This window comes from Zea mays, chromosome 1, assembly GCF_902167145.1.
Source record: "Zea mays cultivar B73 chromosome 1, Zm-B73-REFERENCE-NAM-5.0, whole genome shotgun sequence".
Classification (NCBI taxonomy): domain Eukaryota; kingdom Viridiplantae; phylum Streptophyta; class Magnoliopsida; order Poales; family Poaceae; genus Zea; species Zea mays.
Window position 1 is genome coordinate 283,457,580 of NC_050096.1, and position 21,011 is coordinate 283,478,590.

The 21,011-nt window shown below is 47.8% G+C and overlaps 3 protein-coding genes across 3 annotated transcripts; 2 read left to right on the plus strand and 1 right to left on the minus strand.

Annotated features, from left to right (window-relative positions):
* The first annotated feature begins 9,518 nt into the window (after positions 1 to 9,518).
* On the plus strand, positions 9,519 to 10,616 carry LOC100274792 (uncharacterized). Its single transcript, NM_001149073.2, has 5 exons — positions 9,519 to 9,703; positions 9,828 to 9,898; positions 10,002 to 10,082; positions 10,176 to 10,219; positions 10,365 to 10,616. Exons 1-5 carry the CDS (start codon positions 9,652 to 9,654, stop codon positions 10,462 to 10,464), a joined length of 348 nt encoding a protein of 115 aa, NP_001142545.1. The 5' UTR covers positions 9,519 to 9,651; the 3' UTR covers positions 10,465 to 10,616.
* A 126-nt stretch (positions 10,617 to 10,742) lies between these two features.
* Positions 10,743 to 16,372, plus strand: LOC113839499 (uncharacterized). The gene is made up of 4 exons (NM_001367798.1): positions 10,743 to 10,860; positions 11,234 to 13,029; positions 13,322 to 14,547; positions 14,690 to 16,372. Exons 2-4 carry the CDS (start codon positions 11,472 to 11,474, stop codon positions 16,058 to 16,060), a joined length of 4,155 nt encoding a protein of 1,384 aa, NP_001354727.1. The 5' UTR covers positions 10,743 to 10,860; positions 11,234 to 11,471; the 3' UTR covers positions 16,061 to 16,372.
* Positions 16,373 to 16,561: 189 nt separating this feature from the next.
* Positions 16,562 to 20,606, minus strand: LOC542140 (oligopeptide transporter 3). Its single transcript, NM_001305852.1, has 6 exons — positions 19,856 to 20,606; positions 18,774 to 18,871; positions 18,060 to 18,638; positions 17,703 to 17,958; positions 17,433 to 17,615; positions 16,562 to 17,331 (listed from the first exon to the last, which is right to left on the minus strand). Exons 1-6 carry the CDS (start codon positions 20,369 to 20,371, stop codon positions 16,717 to 16,719), a joined length of 2,247 nt encoding a protein of 748 aa, NP_001292781.1. The 5' UTR covers positions 20,372 to 20,606; the 3' UTR covers positions 16,562 to 16,716.
* Positions 20,607 to 21,011: the final 405 nt, after the last annotated feature.

The following is a 21,011-nucleotide window of genomic DNA, read 5'->3' on the forward strand; positions in this document are numbered from 1 at the left end:
GTAGTTGCGCGCAACACTGTCCTGCGGCAACATACTCGGCCTCAGCGGTGGATAGGGCAACGGAGGTTTGTTTCTTAGATTTCCATGACACCAAGGACCTTCCTAAGAATTGGCACGTCCCCGATGTACTCTTCCTATCGACCTTACATCCAGCATAATCGGAGTCTGAGTATCCAATCAAGTCAAAGGTAGACCCCTTTGGATACCATAGCCCGAGGCAAGGCGTAGCAACTAAATATCTAAGAATTCGCTTCACCGCCACTAAGTGACACTCCTTAGGATCGGATTGAAATCTAGCACACATGCATACGCTAAGCATAATATCCGGTCTACTAGCACATAAATAAAGCAAAGAACCTATCATGGACCGGTATGCTTTTTGATCAACGGACTTACCTCCTTTGTTGAGGTCGGTGTGTCCGTCGGTTCCCATCGGTGTCTTTGCAGGCTTGGCGTCCTTCATCCCAAACCGCTTTAGCAGGTCCTGTGTGTACTTCGTTTGGGAGATGAAGGTGCCGTCCTTGAGTTGCTTCACTTGGAACCCAAGGAAGTAGTTCAACTCGCCCATCATCGACATCTCGAATTTCTGAGTCATAACCCTGCTAAACTCTTCACAAGACTTTTTATTAGTAGAACCAAATATTATGTCATCGACATAAATTTGGCACACAAATAAATCACCATCACAAGTCTTTGTAAAAAGAGTTGGATCGGCTTTCCCAACCTTGAAAGCATTAGCAATTAAGAAATCTCTAAGGCATTCATACCATGCTCTTGGGGCTTGCTTAAGTCCATAGAGCGCCTTAGAGAGCTTACACACGTGGTCGGGGTACCGTTCATCCTCGAAGCCAGGGGGTTGCTCCACGTATACCTCCTCCTTTATTGGCCCGTTGAGGAACGCGCTCTTCACATCCATTTGGAACAACCTGAAAGAATGGTGAGCGGCATATGCTAGCAAGATACGAATTGACTCTAGCCTAGCCACAGGAGCAAAAGTCTCCTCAAAGTCCAAACCTGCGACTTGGGCATAACCTTTTGCCACAAGTCGAGCCTTGTTCCTTGTCACCACCCCGTGCTCGTCCTGTTTGTTGCGGAACACCCACTTGGTTCCCACAACATTTTGCTTGGGACGAGGTACCAGTGTCCAAACTTCATTGCGCTTGAAGTTGTTTAACTCCTCTTGCATGGCCAACACCCAGTCCGGATCTAGCAAGGCCTCCTCTACCCTGAAAGGCTCAATAGAAGAGACAAAGGAGTAGTGCTCACAAAAATTAACTAATCTAGATCGAGTAGTTACTCCCTTGCTGATGTCACCCAGAATTTGGTCGACGGGATGATCCCTTTGAATCATCGCTCGAACTTGGGTTGGAGGTGTCGATTGCGCTTCTTCCTCCATCACATGATCATCTTGTGCTCCCCCTTGATCACACGCCTCCTGTTGATGAACCTGTTCATCGTCTTGTGTTGGGGAATGCACCATAGTTGAGGAAGAGGGTTGATCTTGCTCCAGGTGTTCCTGTGGTCGCACATCACCAATCGCCATGGTGCGCATAGCGGCCGTTGGAACAACTTCTTCATCTACATCATCAAGATCAACAGCTTGCTCTCTTGGAGAGCCATTAGTCTCATCAAATACAACGTCGCTAGAGACTTCAACCAAACCCGATGATTTGTTGAAAACTCTATACGCCTTTGTATTTGAGTCATAACCTAATAAAAACCCTTCTACTGCTTTGGGAGCAAACTTAGAATTTCTACCTTTCTTCACTAGAATGTAGCACTTGCTCCCAAATACACGAAAGTAAGATACGTTGGGTTTGTTACCGGTTAGCAGCTCATACGACGTCTTCTTGAGGAGACGATGAAGGTAGACCCTGTTGATGGCGTGGCAAGCCGTGTTCACGGCTTCCGTCCAAAAGCACTCGGGGGTCTTGAACTCTCCTAGCATTGTCCTCGCCATGTCGATGAGCGTCCTGTTCTTCCTCTCTACCACACCATTTTGCTGTGGTGTGTAGGGAGCGGAGAACTCGTGCTTGATCCCTTCTTCTTCAAGGAACTCCTCTACTTGAAGGTTCTTGAACTCGGACCCGTTGTCGCTCCTTATCTTCTTCACCTTGAGCTCAAACTCATTTTGAGCTCTCCTGAGGAAGCGCTTGAGGGTCCCTTGGGTTTCAGACTTATCCTGCAAAAAGAATACCCAAGTGAAGCGGGAAAAATCATCTACAATAACCAGACCATACTTACTCCCTCCTACGCTCAGATAGGCGACGGGTCCGAAGAGGTCCATATGCAGCAGCTCCAGGGGTCTTGAAGTGGTCATCACATTCTTGTTGTGATGTGCTCCTCCCACTTGTTTACCTGCCTGACAAGCTGCACAAGGTCTATCTTTTTCGAATTTTACATTAGTCAATCCTATCACGTGTTCTCCCTTTAGAAGCTTGTGAAGGTTCTTCATCCCCACATGTGCCAAGCGGCGATGCCACAGCCAGCCCATGCAAGTCTTAGCTATTAAGCATGCATCTAGACCGGCCTCTTCTTTTGCAAAATCAACTAAGTAAAGTTTGTCGTCTAATACACCCTTAAAAGCTAGTGAACCATCACTTCTTCTAAAGACAGACACATCTATGTTTGTGAATAAACAGTTATACCCCATATTGCATAATTGACTAATAGATAGTAAATTATAACCAAGAGACTCTACTAAAAACACATTTGAAATAGAATGCTCATTAGATATTGCAATTTTACCTAACCCTTTTACCTTGCCTTGATTCCCATCACCGAATACAATTGAATCTTGGGAATCCTTATTTTTGACGTAGGAGGTGAACATCTTCTTCTCCCCCGTCATATGGTTTGTGCATCCGCTGTCGATAATCCAGCTTGAACCCCCGGATGCATAAACCTGCAAGGCAAATTTAGGCTTGGGTTTTAGGTACCCAACTCATGTTGGGTCCTACAAGGTTAGCACAAATATCTTTAGGGACCCAAATGCAAGTTTTGTCTCCCTTGCATTTTGCCCCTAACTTCCTAGCAACAATTTTCTTATCCTTTCTACAAATAGCAAAGGAAGCATTTAACGCACAATAAATTGTAGAAGGTTCATTCACAACTTTCCTAGGAGCATAAGCAACATTTCTTTTAGGAACAACATTTCTCCTAGTAACATTTCTATCATACACATATGAAGAACTAGGAGCAAACATGGCATGAGAATCATAAACATATGAATCAAAATCATTACAAGCATTTCTAGCATGTCTCCTATCATGATATATAAAGGCATGGTTCCTTTTTGTACTACTAGCCATAGGGGCCTTCCCTTTCTCCTTGGCGGGAATGGGAGCCTTATGGCTTGTTAAGTTCTTGGCTTCCCTCTTGAAGCCAAGCCCATCCTTAATTGAGGGGTGTCTACCAACCGTGTAGGCATCCCTAGCAAATTTTAGTTTTTCAAAATCACTTTTGCTAGTCTTAAGTTGAGCATTAAGACTAGCCACTTCATCATTTAGTTTTGAAATTGAAACTAAGTGTTCACTACAAGCATTAACATCAAAATCCTTACACCTAGTGCAATTTGTAATATTTTCAACACAAGAGTTACTTGCTACTTCTAGTTTAGCAGTTAAAACATTAATTTCACCTTTTAAAGAATAAATGGTTTCATTACAAGTAGAAAGTTCACAAGAAAGTATTCCATTTCTTTTAACTTCTAAAGCAAGTGAATTTTGTGCACTAACAAATTTATCATGTTCTTCATATAGAAGGTCTTCCTGTTTCTCTAAGATTCTATCCTTTTCATTTAAGGCATCAATCAACTCATTAATCTTAGCTATCTTAGTTCTATCCAATCCCTTGAATAAACTAGAGTAATCAATTTCATCCTCACTAGATTCATCATCACTAGAAGAATCATAAGTATTAGCATTACGAGTGATTACCTTCTTTTCTCTTGCCATGAGGCAAGTGTGATGCTCGTTGGGGAAGAGGGCCGATTTGTTGAAGGCAGTGGCGGCTAGTCCCTCATTGTCGGAGTCGGAGGAGGAGCAATCCGAATCCCACTCCTTGCCTAGATGCGCCTCGCCCTTGGCCTTCTTGTAATTCTTCTTCTTTTCCCTCTTGTTTCCCTGTTCCTGGTCACTATCGTTATCGGGGCAGTTAGCGATAAAATGACCAATCTTACCGCACTTGAAGCATGAGCGTTTCCCCTTTGTCTTGTTCTTGCTTGGCTGCCCCTTGTGACCCTTCAGCACCGTCTTGAATCTTTTGATGATGAGGGCCATCTCTTCATCATTAAGACCGGCCGCCTCAATTTGCGCCACCTTGCTGGGTAGCGCCTCCTTGCTCCTTGTGGCTTTGAGAGCAAGAGGTTGCGGCTCGTTGATCGGTCCATTCAAGGCGTCGTCCACATACCTTGCCTCCTTGATCATCATTCGCCCGCTGACGAATTTTCCTAGGACTTCTTCGGGCGACATTTTGGTGTACCTAGGATTCTCACGAATATTATTCACCAAATGAGGATCAAGAACGGTAAAGGACCTGAGCATTAGTCGGACGACGTCGTGGTCCGTCCATCGCGTGCTTACGTAGCTCCTTATTTTGTTGATAAGGGTCTTGAGCCGGTTGTATGTCTGAGTTGGCTCCTCCCCCCTTATCATAGCGAATCTTCCAAGTTCGCCTTCCACCAATTCCATTTTGGTGAGCATGGTGACGTCGTTGCCCTCGTGAGAGATCTTGAGGGTGTCCCATATCTGCTTGGCATTGTCCAAGCCGCTCACCTTATTGTACTCTTCCCTGCACAGAGATGCTAAGAGAACAGTAGTAGCTTGTGCATTTTTATGAATTTGTTCATTAATAAACATAGGGCTATCCGAGCTATCAAATTGCATTCCACTCTCTACAATCTCCCATATGCTAGGATGGAGAGAGAACAAGTGAGTACGCATTTTGTGGCTCCAAAATCCGTAGTCCTCTCCATCAAAGTGAGGGGGCTTGCCAAGTGGAATGGGGAGCAAATGCGAATTTGAACTTTGCGGAATACGAGAGTAGTCAAAAGAAAAGTTCGAATTAACCGGTTTCCTTTTCTCGTAGTCGTTGTGGTCGTCGTCCTTTTGGGAAGAAGAGGATTCGTCGCTGTCGTAGTAGACGATCTCCTTGATGCGCCTTGTCTTCTTCTTCTTCCCATCTTTTCGCTTGTGGCTTGAACCCAAGTCGGTAGACTTGTCATTCTTCGGTTCGTTGAAGATGGACTCCTTCTCGTTGTTGTCGATCACCATCCCCTTTCCCTTAGGATCCATCTCTTCGGGCGATTAGTCCCTTTCTTGAAGAGAACGGCTCTGATACCAATTGAGAGCACCTAGAGGGGGGGAGGGTGAATAGGTGATCCTGTAAAAACTTAAACTTATAGCCACAAAACTTTGATTAAGCGTTAGCACAGTAATTGCCAAGTGGCTAGAGAGAGTCAAAACACGATAACCACAAGAAAGCAATCACAGAGTTGACACGGTGGTTATCCCGTGGTTCGGCCAAGTACAAAACTTGCCTACTCCACGTTGTGGCGTCCCAACGGACGAGAGTTGCACTCAACTCCTCTCAAGTGATCCAATGATCAACTTGAATACCACGGTGTTTTTCTTTCCTTTGATCTTTTCCCGTTTGCGAGGAATCTCCACAGCTTGGAGTCTCTCGCCCTTACAATTGAATTCACAAAGAAGCACGGAGTAAGGTGGGAATGAGCAACGCACACAAGACTCAAAAATCAGAGCAACAACACGCACACAAGTCGCAACAAGAGCTCGCAACGCAACACAATGAGTTCACAACTCAACAAGAGCTCTAGATGCTATCACAATGAATCAAATGCGCGGAATCGATGTCTTGGTGATTAGCAATGTTGTAGGAATTCTTGGTGTACTCCTCCATGCGCCTAGGGGTCCCTTTTATAGCCCCAAGGCAGCTAGGAGCCGTTGAGAACAAATCTAGAAGGTCATCCTTGCCTTCTGTCGTCGGGTGCACCGGACAGTCCGGTGCACACCGGACACTGTCCGGTGCCCGATTTGTTTCCATAAACAGCGCAACCGACCGTTGCTGACTGTTGCAGATCTGGGAGCCGTTGGCGCACGGGACAGTCCGGTGCACACCGGACAGTCCGGTGCCCCCCTTCTGACCGTTGGCTCGGCCACGTGTCTCGCGCGGATTGCGCGGCCGACCGTTGGCACAGCCGACCGTTGGCTCACCGGACAGTCCGGTGCACACCGGACAGTCCGGTGAATTTTAGCCGAAGTCGCCGGAGAAAAACCCGAGAGCGGTTGGTTTGCGCCGCGCTGGTCTGGCGCACCGGACACTGTCCGGTGCACACCGGACAGTCCGGTGCCCCAGCCCGAAACAGCCTTTGGCCGTACACAGCCACTCTCCACTTCTTTTCTTTTCTTCTTCTTCTTGTTTCTAACACTTAGACAAGATATTAGTACACAAAAACCAATGTACTAAGGCTTAGAAACATACCTTTACCTGTGATTTGCACTTTGTTCAACCATGGGCACATTTTCACATTTAAGCACTTGTGTTTGCACTCAATCACCAAAATACTTAGAAATGGCCCAAAGGCACATTTCCCTTTCACTCACCCTTTTGTTGTGATATTAACATGACATCTCTCTATTATTTTTGTTTTTTTATCTTAAGACTATAGATAGCACAACAGAATCAAATATCATCTTGGAAGCAATTACTGACGCCATCCTCAATCTGTTCGACATGTGGAGAGAGAGTGTCAAGAGGCCTTTGATACGAAGGGCAAAGGAAATCTCTTTTTTTGTTTTGGCAGGAAGGAAGAGAAGAAACACCTCGTGTTCCACTGTGTACCCATTCTTGTGTGATCGAAGATAAGACCATGTGCCAGCCAGAGTAATCCTATCAGCAGAACTATATTGGATCAATAATGGCTATAAAGTAATGCAATGCACATGCAGGAGAGTTTTATTCCTTAGAAAATTAACAACAGCTTCAAGCAAGAGATCAAGTCATTATGAAACTAAATCAACTAATTTCATTACATAACAATGTCAGGAAGCCGAAGGCGAAGGCCAAGAATACGCCCCAACTTTATGTTGTTCATATAACTATGGCAAAGGTAAAACATAAAGTAGTTGTCAGCAAAATATTTGTAATATAAGTGGCAACAACAGTAATTTTCAGACAATCTATTCATATATACTGTAGATTGTATATGTATATACAAAAGATAGAACAACTGTATAAATGCATTAATTGGATCTGGAACAAACAAGATCATCTAAAATAGAGCTTGGTGAATAATGACAAGCATTAGTTGTTCCTGTTTGAATATTTGGAATTGGATTGTTATATTTACGCAAACTTTCTCCGAAGGAATGAGGATAGGCTTACTTCACCATTTTTTTGAAGGGGAGCTGGCCTGAGGCGATGGAGATGTGTGCGACACTATCTCACAGACATGCATACAGAAAAGGTGAGGACAGAGGGGATTAGTGTGATTATAATATCAAGTTCAATCAGGTCCAGACTGTCTACCCTAGGCCACAACTTCACGTATATTTGTTTGATCTGAATTCCTGGTTGATTCCTAATTGTCCAAAGTCTAAAGTTTGAAACTGGGGGTACAAAATAATTAATTAAATTAACTTTAAACTTTGAAGGAAAATAAAGGAACATGATATAGATATGTGCATACCTGCGATTCAGCAAATGGAGACAGGCGACTAATGTCGACGACGTTTATGGCTGCGCTCAGAATGTTTTTTCTCGTCGCCCGTTTGTCTTCCGGACAGCACAGGTTGGGGTGGAGGGGGTGGACGAAAGTAACCTGAGAGAGTGCACACCAGCAAGATCGGCCTTATCAACAATGCCACAATGGAGGAAAGTCGCGTCCTTGAAGAGGGAGCAGCATGGGCGAGCGTTGCAGCGACATCCGTGTGACATCTGTGTCAGCCTCACCAATTTAGAGACCTCGCACTGCAGGGACTGCTTGGTGAGGAAGGAGATAAGAAGGGCGACAATAGGGGTGGGGCACCTCTGGAGGTTGCCGATGACACTGTGCTTGAAGCCCGGGGCGGGTTGACCTGCCACCCCGCTACCTCCTTTTGCAGGACGCGATGGAGCTGTGCCGGACACCAGAGCGCTGGAGCCGGAAGCAGGAAGGACGCGACGACGCGGGGTGAAGATTCGCGGTCGCGGAGACGACCGAACGGAGCGACGACCATCTCCACCGGCACGGGGGGAGGGGTGAGGCGGTGGAGTTGCTGGCACCATGCTCCGTGGTGGGAGCTAATGGAGCTCTAGGGGGGCCTTCTCTGATCTGGAAGCTTCGCGGGCGTCGTAGAACGGAGAAGGGTAGGATGCTTCGCCGTACGTCGATGCGCGATCCGATGGCTGCAATTTTAGACGGTGACGTGAATAGACTTGGGAGCGTCATTTTGAACCGGCTTTGTTATATAGGAAACTTCTAGTTTAAAAAGAATATTCCAGTCCAATCAATAAGATTCTTTCCTATATACTAACTTATACTTAACCTATATTACTCTATAAATTTCCTCTATATGTAACTACTATATATTTTATTCATACCTTTTATATATCATCTCTAGTTTTAGATACATCGTTCGTAGGGATGGCAATTTTACCCGCGGGTTCGGATATCCGTCGGATATCCGACCCGTCGGGTACGGGTTCGGGCACGAAATTTGACCCGTGGGTCTTATCCGTACCCGACCCAATTTTATTACGGGTCGGGTACGGATTTGATTTCTTACCCGCGGGTACCCGACGGATATCCGAAAATAGTGATTTTAGATTTTCAACCTACCAGTACGCTAGCTAGCCGCCACCCTCGACAGCTCATCATACTGCCATCCCTCCCTGTATGCTGATGCTTCTGATCTGGTTCTAGTACTAGTGCCAGTACGTTTGATAAAGTGCCAATACGTAGTACCATCTAATACAAGTACTTGAGCTAAGAGAGTGTTAATACACCAGACGACTATGCTAGCTACTCTCCGATTTTGACGAGTTGGAAGTTTATTAACAAAAAAACATTAGCAACACATGTCCATGGCTACATCTACACGACTGCACTGTGCAACAATATTATGTGCGTCCGGTGATCATGGCGATGTGCGACGCTCAGCACAGCACTAGACTTCATTTAGAGAGAATGCACCAAGCTGCTATACCCGACAGATACCCGATATCCGCCCGATACCCGATGGGTACGGGCACGGGTACAAAATTTTACCCATGGGTATAGTCATGGGCGGATATGGATAATCCCCGCGGGTATGGTCGCGGGCGGGTATTTACTCTACCCGATCCGAACCCGACCCATTGCCATCCCTAATCGTTCGGCTGCTGCAGCCATTTGCTACTGCTGCTGCAGTGTCGCGCGCTGAGGAGACTTGCAGTCACAGTCCACAGCTGCAGCCAAAAATATATCCAGCCAAACAGATATTTACTACTTGTATGGAGAGTCGAGTTGCTATCTTCACGCTAGTAGTGTATCATAATACGGTCAGCGCTGACTAGCAAGGAGCCAAGCAGGACATAATACTGAAGCAGGCTGCGGCTGCGGCTGCAGCAACAAGTCAAGGAGGTTGAAGGCGAATTAGAGAGAAGAGGAAGATGTTGGCGGCGACGGATCCGATGCTGTGGCACAAGGTGGCCGCCGTCTCCGGTAACCTACCTTTTTTCTTCACTCTTTTCGTCCTCTCCCCCGCCCCCGCCCCCGCCCCCGCCCCCTTCTTCCTGGAATCCTCTTTCCTCAATCAGACCACCGAGATGAGTGGTTGATTTGACAGGGGTTGCCGCTTTGGGGCTCGGCACCTACGGCGCGCACATGTTCCGCCCCAAGAACCCCGCGTACAAAGAGGTAGATGACGTTCTCCATCATCCGCATCCCTCTACGGTCTCCGATTCGTTCTTCCCAATTTAGCGATTTGCTTTTTATAATTTGTTGTGAATGGTTTTGGCAGGTTTGGCACACGGCGTCCCTGTACCATCTCGTCCACACCGCGGCGCTGCTCGGGGCGCCCATCACCAAGCGCCCCAACGTTGTGAGTACCAGTGCTGCCCGCTTCAATATTTTTGCTGTTACGATACCTCCCGGTTAATTTACATGGACTCTCCGATTCTTGACGTGTTTGCAGTTCGGAGGGCTCCTCACTGCTGGAATTGTGCTCTTCTCTGGAACGTAAGCATTGGTCCCCCCCTAACCAAAACGTAAATTATCAGAAGACATTGAATTAGAAAAATGAATTTGTTCTTCTGACATCTTTCATTTACATTGGAATTGTGTCATAAAATCGTTATTGACAGAGGATGTACAATTTTGTTAGGTGCTACACCGTGGCTTATCTTGAAGACAGGAAGTTTTCTTCACCGGCACCATTGGGGGGCTTTGCGTTTATTGCTGCTTGGGCCAGCCTCCTCTTCTGATTAAATTGTGCTTTTCCAAGAAAACAAAAAAAGTCATAAACCTCTCTATATGGTGTTTTATCAGGTTGTGAAAAATATACTTGTAAAGTGTATACAGTGGACAGTATGCGCCTCTGTTTAATAATTCAATCTGTGATTCCTATGTTTCTATTCTATGATATGCTTGCTGCTCATGATATGTTTTCAGTTGGACATGCCAGTGAAATTGCGCCTCTGGTTAATAATTCAAGCTGTATGATGTTTATGTAACGGCCGAGGTTCAAGGCAGACCCTTTGCTTGCCTAAAAGTTAATGGCCACATGTTCGCTACTTGATGCACAAATATGAGAATCTCTCTTTGCTTTGAATGAACAATGCGATGGTGGAACAACACAATATAAAACTACACTCGATAAGGTAATTACGTTATATCTTGACTTGTAATGATGTAAATTCAATTGAAGTTAAGTTCCTTTTTAGTTTCTGGAACTGCTAATAATAAAAGGTTAAATAGCACAAACTTTTGTCTGAATAATGCATGTGCTGATGCTGCACATAGGCACTATGGGATATACGTATACATATAGACACATGGTGTGCTTAAGATCAGAGGCTCAGAGCATTTACAGGAAGCCAACAGAAAATTTTTAGATCTTGGTATATTATTATATGAAATACATTAAATAATTCGTGGGGCTGCTTTGAGCTGATGTTCTTCCGTTACTTTCTCATGGTTGAATCTTTTATAGTAGTTGAATTTAATTTATGTAGTTACTGGTTGTCTTTCCAGGTCGGCAAAGTTAAAGATGGTTCCTTTCTTTATGATGCCCCCTTGACAAGGCAGGAATCTGATTTCTTTCCTTGTCTTGTCTTTCCACACCATCTTCAGTATTGCAACATGTGGCATCTGACTTCATAAAGCATATTGCTCCTTAGCCATGTACATCTGAATTCCCCTTCCATGATTAAGGCAACCTTTGTCTTTGCGCTTCTCTCTTTCATCTACACTCCACCATCCCCTCCTAAGCATGAGTGATAGGATAATCATGATAACATCACCATCTAAGAGGGATGATGCCAGAGATATTGGAGATATTGATTTGCAGTCCTACATGGACTTGGAGAACATCGCGTTCTACCAGGTTCCAGCAAATTTGGAATCAGCCTTGTCCATGGAAAGTGAGAGATCACTAGGAATTCATGTCTGCATGGACAACAGTGGTGTCAACTTCCTGCACAGGTTTCTTCGTCATCTTGTGGAGTATAAAGAGAATTACATGAATTTGAGAAACATCCTATTCCATGGTATTGAATGGCAGGTTCAAGGGTTGCAACTTCTCTGTTCACTTTTAGGCCCTGGCTCAAGCGTGAAGCAGGTGGAATTCAAGAAGAATGTTTTCAGCACAAAACCAGGACATGCTTTTGTTCCACTTTCGGAGATGCTTCACCAGAACAACACCATCAAAGCAGTTGTTTTTTCTGAATGTAGAATTGGATCAACTGGAGCCACGTTGCTTGCTTCAGCTTTGGCAAACAACAGAAGTGTGGAGGATTTCCAAATATGGGAGGACTCCATAGGATCCAAGGGGGCAGAAGAACTCTCCAAGATGATTGAGGTGAACTTTATGCTGAAGAAGTTGATCATCCTTGACAACAGCTCCATTACAGTGGCTCCACTTATCTCTGCTGTACTCGCACGCAACCGTAGAGTGGAGGTTCACATATGGGGACACGGTTGTGGTACAAAAGGTGGCACGAACAGCTGTAAAATTGTTGAATTCCTGCCTGAGACTGGGAGCATGAAGATCTACAGCAGCATTAGCTCAACAGGGCTGCAACGGGTTGCTTGTGCTCTGCCATGGAATACCACAGTGACAACACTGGACATGTCAAGTGTCCCACTAAAGTCCAAATGGACCAAAGAGCTTAGAGGAGTCCTTGAACGGAACAGGAGCCTGAAAACTGTGAAGCTCAGCAAGTGTTCCCTTGGGGACAAAGCAGTGGTGTATATAGCTGCAGGGCTTTTTAAGAACAGCTATTTAGAGAACTTGACTTTGGATGGAAATAGATTTGGTGGAGTAGGGGTGGAGCATTTGCTATGCCCTCTTAGCACCTTTTCTCCACTTCAGAGACAAGCCAATACCACATTGAAGGTTTTGAGTTTTGGAGGAGAGCGAGCGAATATAAGCAAGTTTGGTGTACCTGCTATCTTGCAGATGTTGGAGACAAACCAGAGCCTAATTCAGCTGGCAATATGCAATGATGCAAGTTTGAAGCCAAATGATGTTGTCAAAATCTTTACTAGTTTAGAGAGGAATGCCACTCTTCGTAGCTTGTCTTTGAGAGGCTGTAAGGGAGTTGAGGGGGAGGCAATCCTGCAGACCATTATGAGCACTTTAGAAGTCAACCCTTGGATTGAAGAAATTGACCTCCACGGAACACCTTTGCATGTTGCTGGTAAAACGGACCAAATTTATGAGAAGCTCTGTCAAAATGAGAGTCTTGTTCTGCCAAACGATTTTCTTGATTTGCCACTAAGTGCTCCTACTTGCTGCCGGGTTTTTCTATGTGGTCAGGAATCAGCAGGTATCATCAGCAATTCAGCATTATCCATTATTACCCTCATTATCTGCTGTAAGCAGAAATGTAGTAGTTAGATCAGTAATCAGTACACAATGTTCATCTTGTTTTCTCTCTTAACTTGGAGAGTTGCTAAGTAAACAACGTGAAACCTCATTTTACTCTAGAATCTTAAATCACATTCGCTTGCAATACTAGCCACTAAAATAATACCTCGACATGCAAAGACGGGAAAAAAAACCTTTATTTTCATTTTTTCTTGTTGCAACTGATAACCCAATTTGTGGTGGCCATGCAGGTAAAAGCACGTTACATAACTCCATAAATCAGAGCATGAACCCATTGAAGTCGCCTCACATAAATATAACAAGTACTTTGATGAATCCGGTTTTGCAAATGGAGTACACCAATGAGAATAAAAGTAGTGTTTTCTTTGATGGCAACACAAAAATGACAATGTACAATCTTGATGGACAAGAGGAGGGTTTTCCCTCACATGATTTTATGTTTCTGGTGCATGGTGGTCCATGCTTTTTCATGATTGTATCTAGTTTGGTTCTGAAGCCTGCTAATAGGTATCCCAAAAGCATAGAGCAGATTGAACTGGAGCTAATATATTGGCTTAAGTTTTTGGTTTCAAATTCTAAGAGAGTCTCACAATTATTTCTTCCCAGTGTAACTATAGTTCTCACCCATTATGACAAGGTAGCTCATCTGCCAGAAGGGCTACAGCCAATTGCCACACTTGTACAAAGGCTCAGAGAAGAATTCCATTCATATGCAGAAATTTACCCCACTGTTTTTGCCGTGGATGCAAGATCATTGGTTTCAGTAAGTAGACTCACCCATCACTTGAGGATGACAATTAAGACAATCCTCCAGCAAGTACCTCAAGTTTATGAAGTATGCAATGATTTGGTTAGAGTTTTGCATGACTGGAGGTTGAAGAATAATAAAGCTGTAATCAAATGGTCTGAGTTCCGTGAGATATGTCAGCTCAACATTCCAGAGCTAAGATTGAGATCAAGGCGTGATAATGTAGAGAAAGTGGACACAAGAAGACGTACGGTTGCAAAATCACTGCATAACTTGGGTGAAATCATATTTTTTGAGGATCTTGGAGTACTGATCTTGGATTGCGACTGGTTCTGTCGATATGTCCTTAACCAACTGGCTACACTGAAATCAATCAAGACAGAAAGAAGTGGTTTTATCCGCAAACAAGAGCTTGAGAAGATTCTACAAGAGAAGCTGTGCAACCAAATTCAAGGGTCAAACTGGAGAGCCGGTGCATCTTTCCAGGGCAATGATGTCATAAATTTGCTGTTGAAGCTTGAATTGTGTTATGAACAGGAACCTGGAAACCCAGACACATTACTTCTAGTGCCATCAATTCTTGAGGAAAGCAAAGAAGGTGCTCAGCAGTGGCACTTGGCCATGCCAGAGTGCAGATATGTTGGAAGGTGTCTTAAATGCACAGATATACATATGTTTTTGACAGGCGATTTCTTTCCAAGGCTTCAGGTAAAACATTCTGTTCCTCTAAGGCTCTAACTAGCATAGCTGCCAAAAGTAATATGCATGCTATTTGGTATGTACTGAGAATACCAGAGTTACTTTCTGGACATGTTTTTTGACTTTATGGAACAATGCTTTTTTTTGCCAGGTTCGTTTGCAGAACAAGATCATGTGCATGGGACAACAACAGGGTGCACTCTACATCTTGGAGAAAAATCTTATTTATACAGTGGTCAATAGTATCCATGTCAGAGTGGTGCTGGGAAGTACATTAGAGTCATCCGTCGATGTGCTTGCATGCTCCAGCAAAAGTGTTACTGACATGGTGAGGATATTCCACAAGTTAATAATCCCAACCATACTAAACCTGTCTTCAAGTTTGATGTTCGAGGAAAGCATTATCAGGCCAGACTGTGTAAAATATCTCATACCGCATAGGTTCCTCCAAACACAGCAGCTGCCTCTGAAGAGAATGAAGCAAATTCTTTTGTCATTGCCTGCAGAAAGCATGTATGATTACGAGCATACATGGAGTGCCATTGAAAGCAATAAAAGGATCATCTTACAATCAGGATCAGATCATGCCAGAGAATTGCTATCAGATGATGATTTCCATGAGGTTCTTCACCGTAGATACTATGATCTACAGCACCTCGCAACTGAACTTGCTGTCAACCCTGACAATCAGCAGCAACATGAAATCATCCCCGAAACAGATGTGGTTGATCCTTCCATATTAGGCATTGCAAAAGGTGTTGAGATGGTTCTACAAAGATTGAAGAGAGTGGAACAAGGAATAAGGGACCTCAAGGAGGAAATCGCAAGCTTGAGGTACTATGAGTATCACCTTTTGACTGAACTCCACAGGAAAATGGACTACATGATGAATTACAACACCCAGTTGGAGGAGAGGAAAGTGCCACAGATGTTTTATCTTGTTAGCCTGGACAACCGGTCCAAACAGCTGGTCACAAGAATACTGCCTGGGATGCGGTCCTTACGGGTGCATATGCTATGTGAATTCCGTAGAGAGATGCATGTAGTGGAAGATCAGCTCGGCTGTGACCTGATTCAAGTGGACAACCAGACGGTGAAATCCTTGCTACCTTACATGAGTAAGTTCATGAAGCTGCTGACCTTTGCTCTGAAGATCGGCGCGCATTTCATCGTTGGGATGGGAGAGATGATACCTGACCTGAGCAGGGAGGTGGTGCGCCTGCTGGACTCCTCGGCCTTGTACGGCACAACTGCATCTGCCATGTCCGTGGGGGCTCTGGGCGCGGCAGCACTGTATGGCAAGTCAAGGAATGGTAGCACGAGCGACATGGGAGAGGATATGACAGCAGCCAGGCAATGGCTTGTGGATTTCTTGAAAGGGCAAGGGGTTCTGACGGGGATGGACATAGCACAGAGATTTGGCCTGTGGCGTGTTCGATACAGAGATGACGGCCACATTGCATGGATCTGCAGGAAACACATCGCAGCAAGGGAAGAGGAAATCTTCGAGCTGCCACTTTGAGCATCCAGAGGCCCGGCGTCCAGAGTTCAAAGAAGACATGCAAGTAGCCAAGGACTTTCTGCTTTCAGGTGATAAGTGTACAATCTGTGAGGATGAGGAGGATGGACGACGGCACTCCAGAACCAGGTATTCGTAGAGCAACTTTTATTAGCCAACTTTCACCACATGAGATCGCTTGATCATACTCTCGCTTTTATCAAATATCAGTCTGTATATTCCTTTGTGTTTTGTGGATTCTTGAAGCTATGACATGGAGTAAAAACTGTATCGTCATATGCTTCTTGTTCTAAATAAAAACCATGCAGTTTTCGCCGCTCCGGTATTCTCCGCACATATGCTTCTTGTTCTTGACACGCCGAGCTTCGAATTGTGCAGACTTTTATTACACACGCTAGATCGCAAGTGCTAAGTTGTTGGTTGCAGTAAACCTGAGCCGTCGGTTCCAGATGACTCCAAATTCGGGCGTTCCAAAGACACTGGGCCTGTGTTTTTTTCTCCCTCTGAAATCTGAATCCACCACTGGCGCTATGGCGTTACATTCACGAGTGACAAAGCACTGCATCGGTTAATCGATGCTTGGTTGAATCCATGGCTCCCGTAGCAAACATTTCCTTACACTGTTACACACACTGCTTACTACGCTCACGTCGGAAGATTCAGAACACCGGGCAGCCCTTGACGGCGATGCCCGGCGCGGTGGGGCAGGAGGCGAGTGGGCAGTGATCCACCTCCGTGCCCCACCACTTGAGCTCGTGGTGCGCGTTCTGGAGGGCGAAGAAGATGAGCACACCCATGAAGGCGGTGCCGGCGTCGAGCGCCGCCGATAGCACGTAGTTGTACTTCTGCCACCACCCCTTGCGGTACCTGAAGACGAAGTAGTTGAAGATGGTGCCCGTCACCAGCCAGGTGGCGATGTTGGTGGGCGTGGCCGGCGGCATCCCGGCGAACCCGTACGAGATGACGGGCACGTTGATGAGTGCGATCCACTTCTTCTCCGGGAACGCCCTGCTCAGCAGCCACACCGGCACGGGGAGCACCGCGCCGACCAGGAACAGCCACACCAGGTTGCGGTACAGCCCGTGCTGGCCGAAGAGCCGCCCCGGGCCGATCAGGCCCCAGATCACCGACGCGTCGAACGTGACGCGGTACTTGGGGCACGTCCACGGGCTGTCCGGGTGCAGCGCCTCCACGTCGCAGATGTTCTCGATGTTGTCCAGCATCCACCACGCCACCGCCAGGTTCACCACGCCGGCGACCACCGTCCCGACCAGCTGCGGCGCAGGTTTAGGGCCAGTTTCATTCATATGCGGGCGGCGTCTCCCGAAAGGTCTGCTGAAGGGGGACGACGACGACGACAGCGACCACTACGTACCTGGGCCGTGTACATGCACCGTGGGGGGATCTTCATGTAGTGGCCGAGCTTGAGGTCTGCGAGGAACGATAGCGCGTGCACGGTGCTGATCCGGCCGTAGATCTTGAAGAGCAGGTTGGCGATGGGCTTGCCGGGCAGCGCGTAGCCGATCATGAACTGCGCGATGATGTCGTACCCCGGTTGCTGCAAGGAATTTCACGGACAAACAGCAGGGTTCAGACGATACGATGACGGCAGTGGCGACGGCAGTAGAGCGGGAGCGCCGCGTGCCTGGTTAGTGGTGGCCTGGATGACGCCGATGGGGAGGGTGACGACGAAGGCGAGCGCGAAGGCGAAGAGCATCCCCCACCACGGCAGCTGCATCTCCTCCTTCCAGACGAAGGACATGAGCAGGGACACCACCACGCTGCCCAGCAGCAGCATGAGGAACCACCACTGCGGCACCTGCCTGTACCTCTGCATCAGCTTGGCGTGCACGTCCAGCTTCACCGCGTTCATGGCCGACTTGCTCTGCTTCCACATGTCGCTGTGTCAAGGAGCACGTACAGCGACGACTGGTCAGCACACCGCTCATGGATGCGACGGTCCATCAAAGTGGGAGGGAAGGGCTGATGCAGTATAAAGTACCTGCCATGGAAGAGCAGGACGTGGACAATGGTGGCCGTGAACCGCAGGAAGCCGGAGCCGATGGAGATGGCGAAGAGCGGGCTGAGGTAGAGCTTCCCGTAGCTGTCGTAGGCGGCGACGTTGAGGTCGAAGTCCTTGGTGAGCACCTTGGTGGTGTCGTACTTCTGGCCCGACGCCGTGAAGAGCTGGTTGGAGAAGATGGGGAACCTGCGGGCGTCGAACGTGTTGAACTGCCAGTAGCAGAGCGGCACGATGACGTAGATGAACATGACGAATCCCACGGCCGTGTTGGCGATGGACGCCCACGGCGCCACCAGCGGGCTGCCGTGGTACGCCGAGATGCCCGCCCAGTCGAGCGTGAATGCGCCGACGCCGAGGCCGTGGTACCCGGACCCGACCTGCTGCGCCGTGATGCTGTGCGGCCACGCCCAGCACGCCCACGAGAAGAAGGTCAGGATCGGCAGCAGGTACCCCGGCAGCGCGTAGTACGCGAAGCTCGCGAAGAAGACGATGAGGAAGAAGCGCATCCGCGACGGGCCACGGGACTTGCCGCCCTCCTCTTCTTTCTCGTGCAGCGCCCTGCATGCGTACATGCACCATACGCCATTGTAACATTGTTACCATTACCACCCAGCACACAGGGCTACTAGTAAGTAGTAACTGAGAAATTACTCGTCAGTATTAACTGGGTGATAAATAAGTAAATAAAATTACCTGAAGAGTGAGACCTGGGCAAGGTTAGAAGGCCACCACATCTCGGCAGGGTCGACCAGGTACCTCCTCAGCAACCCAGCCCAGCCGTACCCCAGTATCTGCAGTGGCCATGCCAGCGACGGCCAAGTACTATATTGTTAGAATTTCACCAGTCAAACGCCATCTGTCTCTGCGCTCCATGCCTGCATCAGCATCTAACCTTTGCTTTTGGATTATTATATACTTAACTGAGGACAGTGAACAATAGTTAATTAACCCAACCAGTTTCTTTTGTCATGTACATTCCTCCACAAAGAATGTTTGTTTCAACTTATATTTCTTCATAAAAAATGTTTTCTCAGCTAGAGGCTAGAGCCAGCAACCAGACAGGGATTCTGAAGCTCCCCACCCCCACTACGAAATGTTGAAGACGCATGTGCGTGCAAACAAACAAAATCCTGCCAATTATTTGTCGGCCGTCCTAGCACGAGTACATACATGCATGGTCTCATCGTGACATCGGCGTGAGACTTTTCAGACCTCCTTTTCAGCTTTCTTCCCCGGGGGCCATGATTGGTGGTAACCAGGGAACAAATACGATATAGACTGCTCTGCGCATCTTGATGAGGAGGATGCATATGCTTATCAGCCGCACTTTTGATTCTAGTCTTCTAGACCAAGTGTGCACGTTACATTCGCGTGCCAAAGACGTGAATATGAAATGACGACACATATAGATTAGAGACGGGTCAATTCTAAGTGCTAGTGCCTGGTAACAGGTTAACAGCATTTAGTTCATCATTGAGACTGCTCAGGCTTTAAAAAAAATTGGTTTAATTCGTAGAGCAGGTTATTAAGCGCTCTAAAAGATCATGAAGATAAAGTTATAAACTTTTAGAAGGCATTTAGATACGTCATTTTATTTATTATTTAGATTAAAAATATTTTTTAAACCATTTGAATTTATATTTTTTGATACTAGAATCCGTGATCAGCAGCAGAACTGAAGAAACGAACGAAAACAATATAATTTGAGCTGCTGTACCCCTGGTTATTTTAAGCAGTAGTAACTAGCACGTAGTAGGACGGACCGACGGAGGTACCTGTGTGGTGAGGACGATGAGGAGGGCGCATGCGAAGCTGAGCGTCTGCTTGTAGTAGGCCTTCATGACGGTGATGGCGCCGATGGAGTAAGCGTCGCCGCCGCCGTAGGAGACGCCGCAGTTGGCGAAGATGGTGATGATGACGTGCTCCTTGACGTTGAAGGGCCCCGGGTTGAGGTTGAAGCTGCCGAGCCTGCCGCCGAGGATCCTGACCTCGCGGTCGGGCAGCACGGCGGCCAGGAAGCGGCCGGCGGGGAGCACGAGGATCTGCGCCAGGATCCCCGAGATGGTGAGCGGCTGGGTGCGGTACGTGAAGAAGGTGTTGAGGAAGATGAGGACGACGCAGGAGCCGAGCCCCAGCGCCCACGCCCGGAATGTCATCACGGGCATCGACGGGTCGTCCGTCTCCGGCACCACCAGCGCCACCTCCTCCACCGCGCACCGCTCCCCCTTCCCCTCCCCCGTCCCCGTCCCCGCCCGCTCCTCCGCCGCCACCGGCGACTTCCGCGACGCCATCGTCCCGGTCCCGGCCCCTCGCTCCTCCCGCCCACTGACTGGACCCTCTCCGCTACCCGCTAGTAGCTAGCTATCTATCTACCCACCCTCCCTCCACCGACTCGACCGGCCCGCCGGCCTCTGAAACCGACGCTTCGCTGCTGCCCGCCGCGCCGTGGACGGGAGCGGCGCCTTTTAGAGATTCTCGGCTCCTGGATGGTAGCGCTTGAACCCCTGCTCGCCCCTATTTATATTCCGTTGGCTGGCACTCCCGGCCCCGGAGCGGTGCTCGTGGCCTCGTGCACCACGGCACCCCTCCACCTCGTACGGGCCCGGGCGCCGGTGTGCATTCCCGTGGAGCTCGGGGCGGCGTACGTGCCGTGCCGTGCCGAGGGCTCTGGGGGAAACCGCATCGTGGGCGTCCACGGGTGGGATCGGGCGGGCGAGGGGGCGGCCACCTGGGCACCACGCACCCCGCGGGGCACGCGCCGGCGTCACCCCAGGCGCGCGGGGGCACGCGCGCGGCGCGCCGGGGCACATGATTTTTATCTAATCGCGCGCGGCTCACCGCTTTAACCGGTGATTGGCGCCAAATCGATCGTGCTTTGGAAAGCAGCCTCCCTCATCTGCAGGCTGCCGTGCAGTGCCCGCCTTTTAACCC

What these genes read in the sequence shown, in the direction of transcription:
- LOC100274792 (NM_001149073.2), top strand. Translation starts at nt 9,652, where the DNA reads ATGTTGGCGGCGACGGATCCGATGCTGTGGCACAAGGTGGCCGCCGTC. An exon ending in CAAGGTGGCCGCCGTCTCCG is followed by an intron (nt 9,704 to 9,827) that starts GTAACCTACCTT and finishes TTGATTTGACAG; the next exon opens with GGGTTGCCGCTTTGGGGCTC. An exon ending in TCACCAAGCGCCCCAACGTT is followed by an intron (nt 10,083 to 10,175) that starts GTGAGTACCAGT and finishes ACGTGTTTGCAG; the next exon opens with TTCGGAGGGCTCCTCACTGC.
- LOC113839499 (NM_001367798.1), top strand. Translation starts at nt 11,472, where the DNA reads ATGAGTGATAGGATAATCATGATAACATCACCATCTAAGAGGGATGAT. An exon ending in ATGTGGTCAGGAATCAGCAG is followed by an intron (nt 13,030 to 13,321) that starts GTATCATCAGCA and finishes GTGGCCATGCAG; the next exon opens with GTAAAAGCACGTTACATAAC. An exon ending in ATTTCTTTCCAAGGCTTCAG is followed by an intron (nt 14,548 to 14,689) that starts GTAAAACATTCT and finishes TTTTTTTGCCAG; the next exon opens with GTTCGTTTGCAGAACAAGAT.
- LOC542140 (NM_001305852.1), bottom strand. Translation starts at nt 20,371, where the DNA reads ATGGCGTCGCGGAAGTCGCCGGTGGCGGCGGAGGAGCGGGCGGGGACG. An exon ending in TCATCGTCCTCACCACACAG is followed by an intron (nt 18,872 to 19,855) that starts GTACCTCCGTCG and finishes TGGCCACTGCAG; the next exon opens with ATACTGGGGTACGGCTGGGC. An exon ending in GTCCTGCTCTTCCATGGCAG is followed by an intron (nt 17,959 to 18,059) that starts GTACTTTATACT and finishes TCCTTGACACAG; the next exon opens with CGACATGTGGAAGCAGAGCA.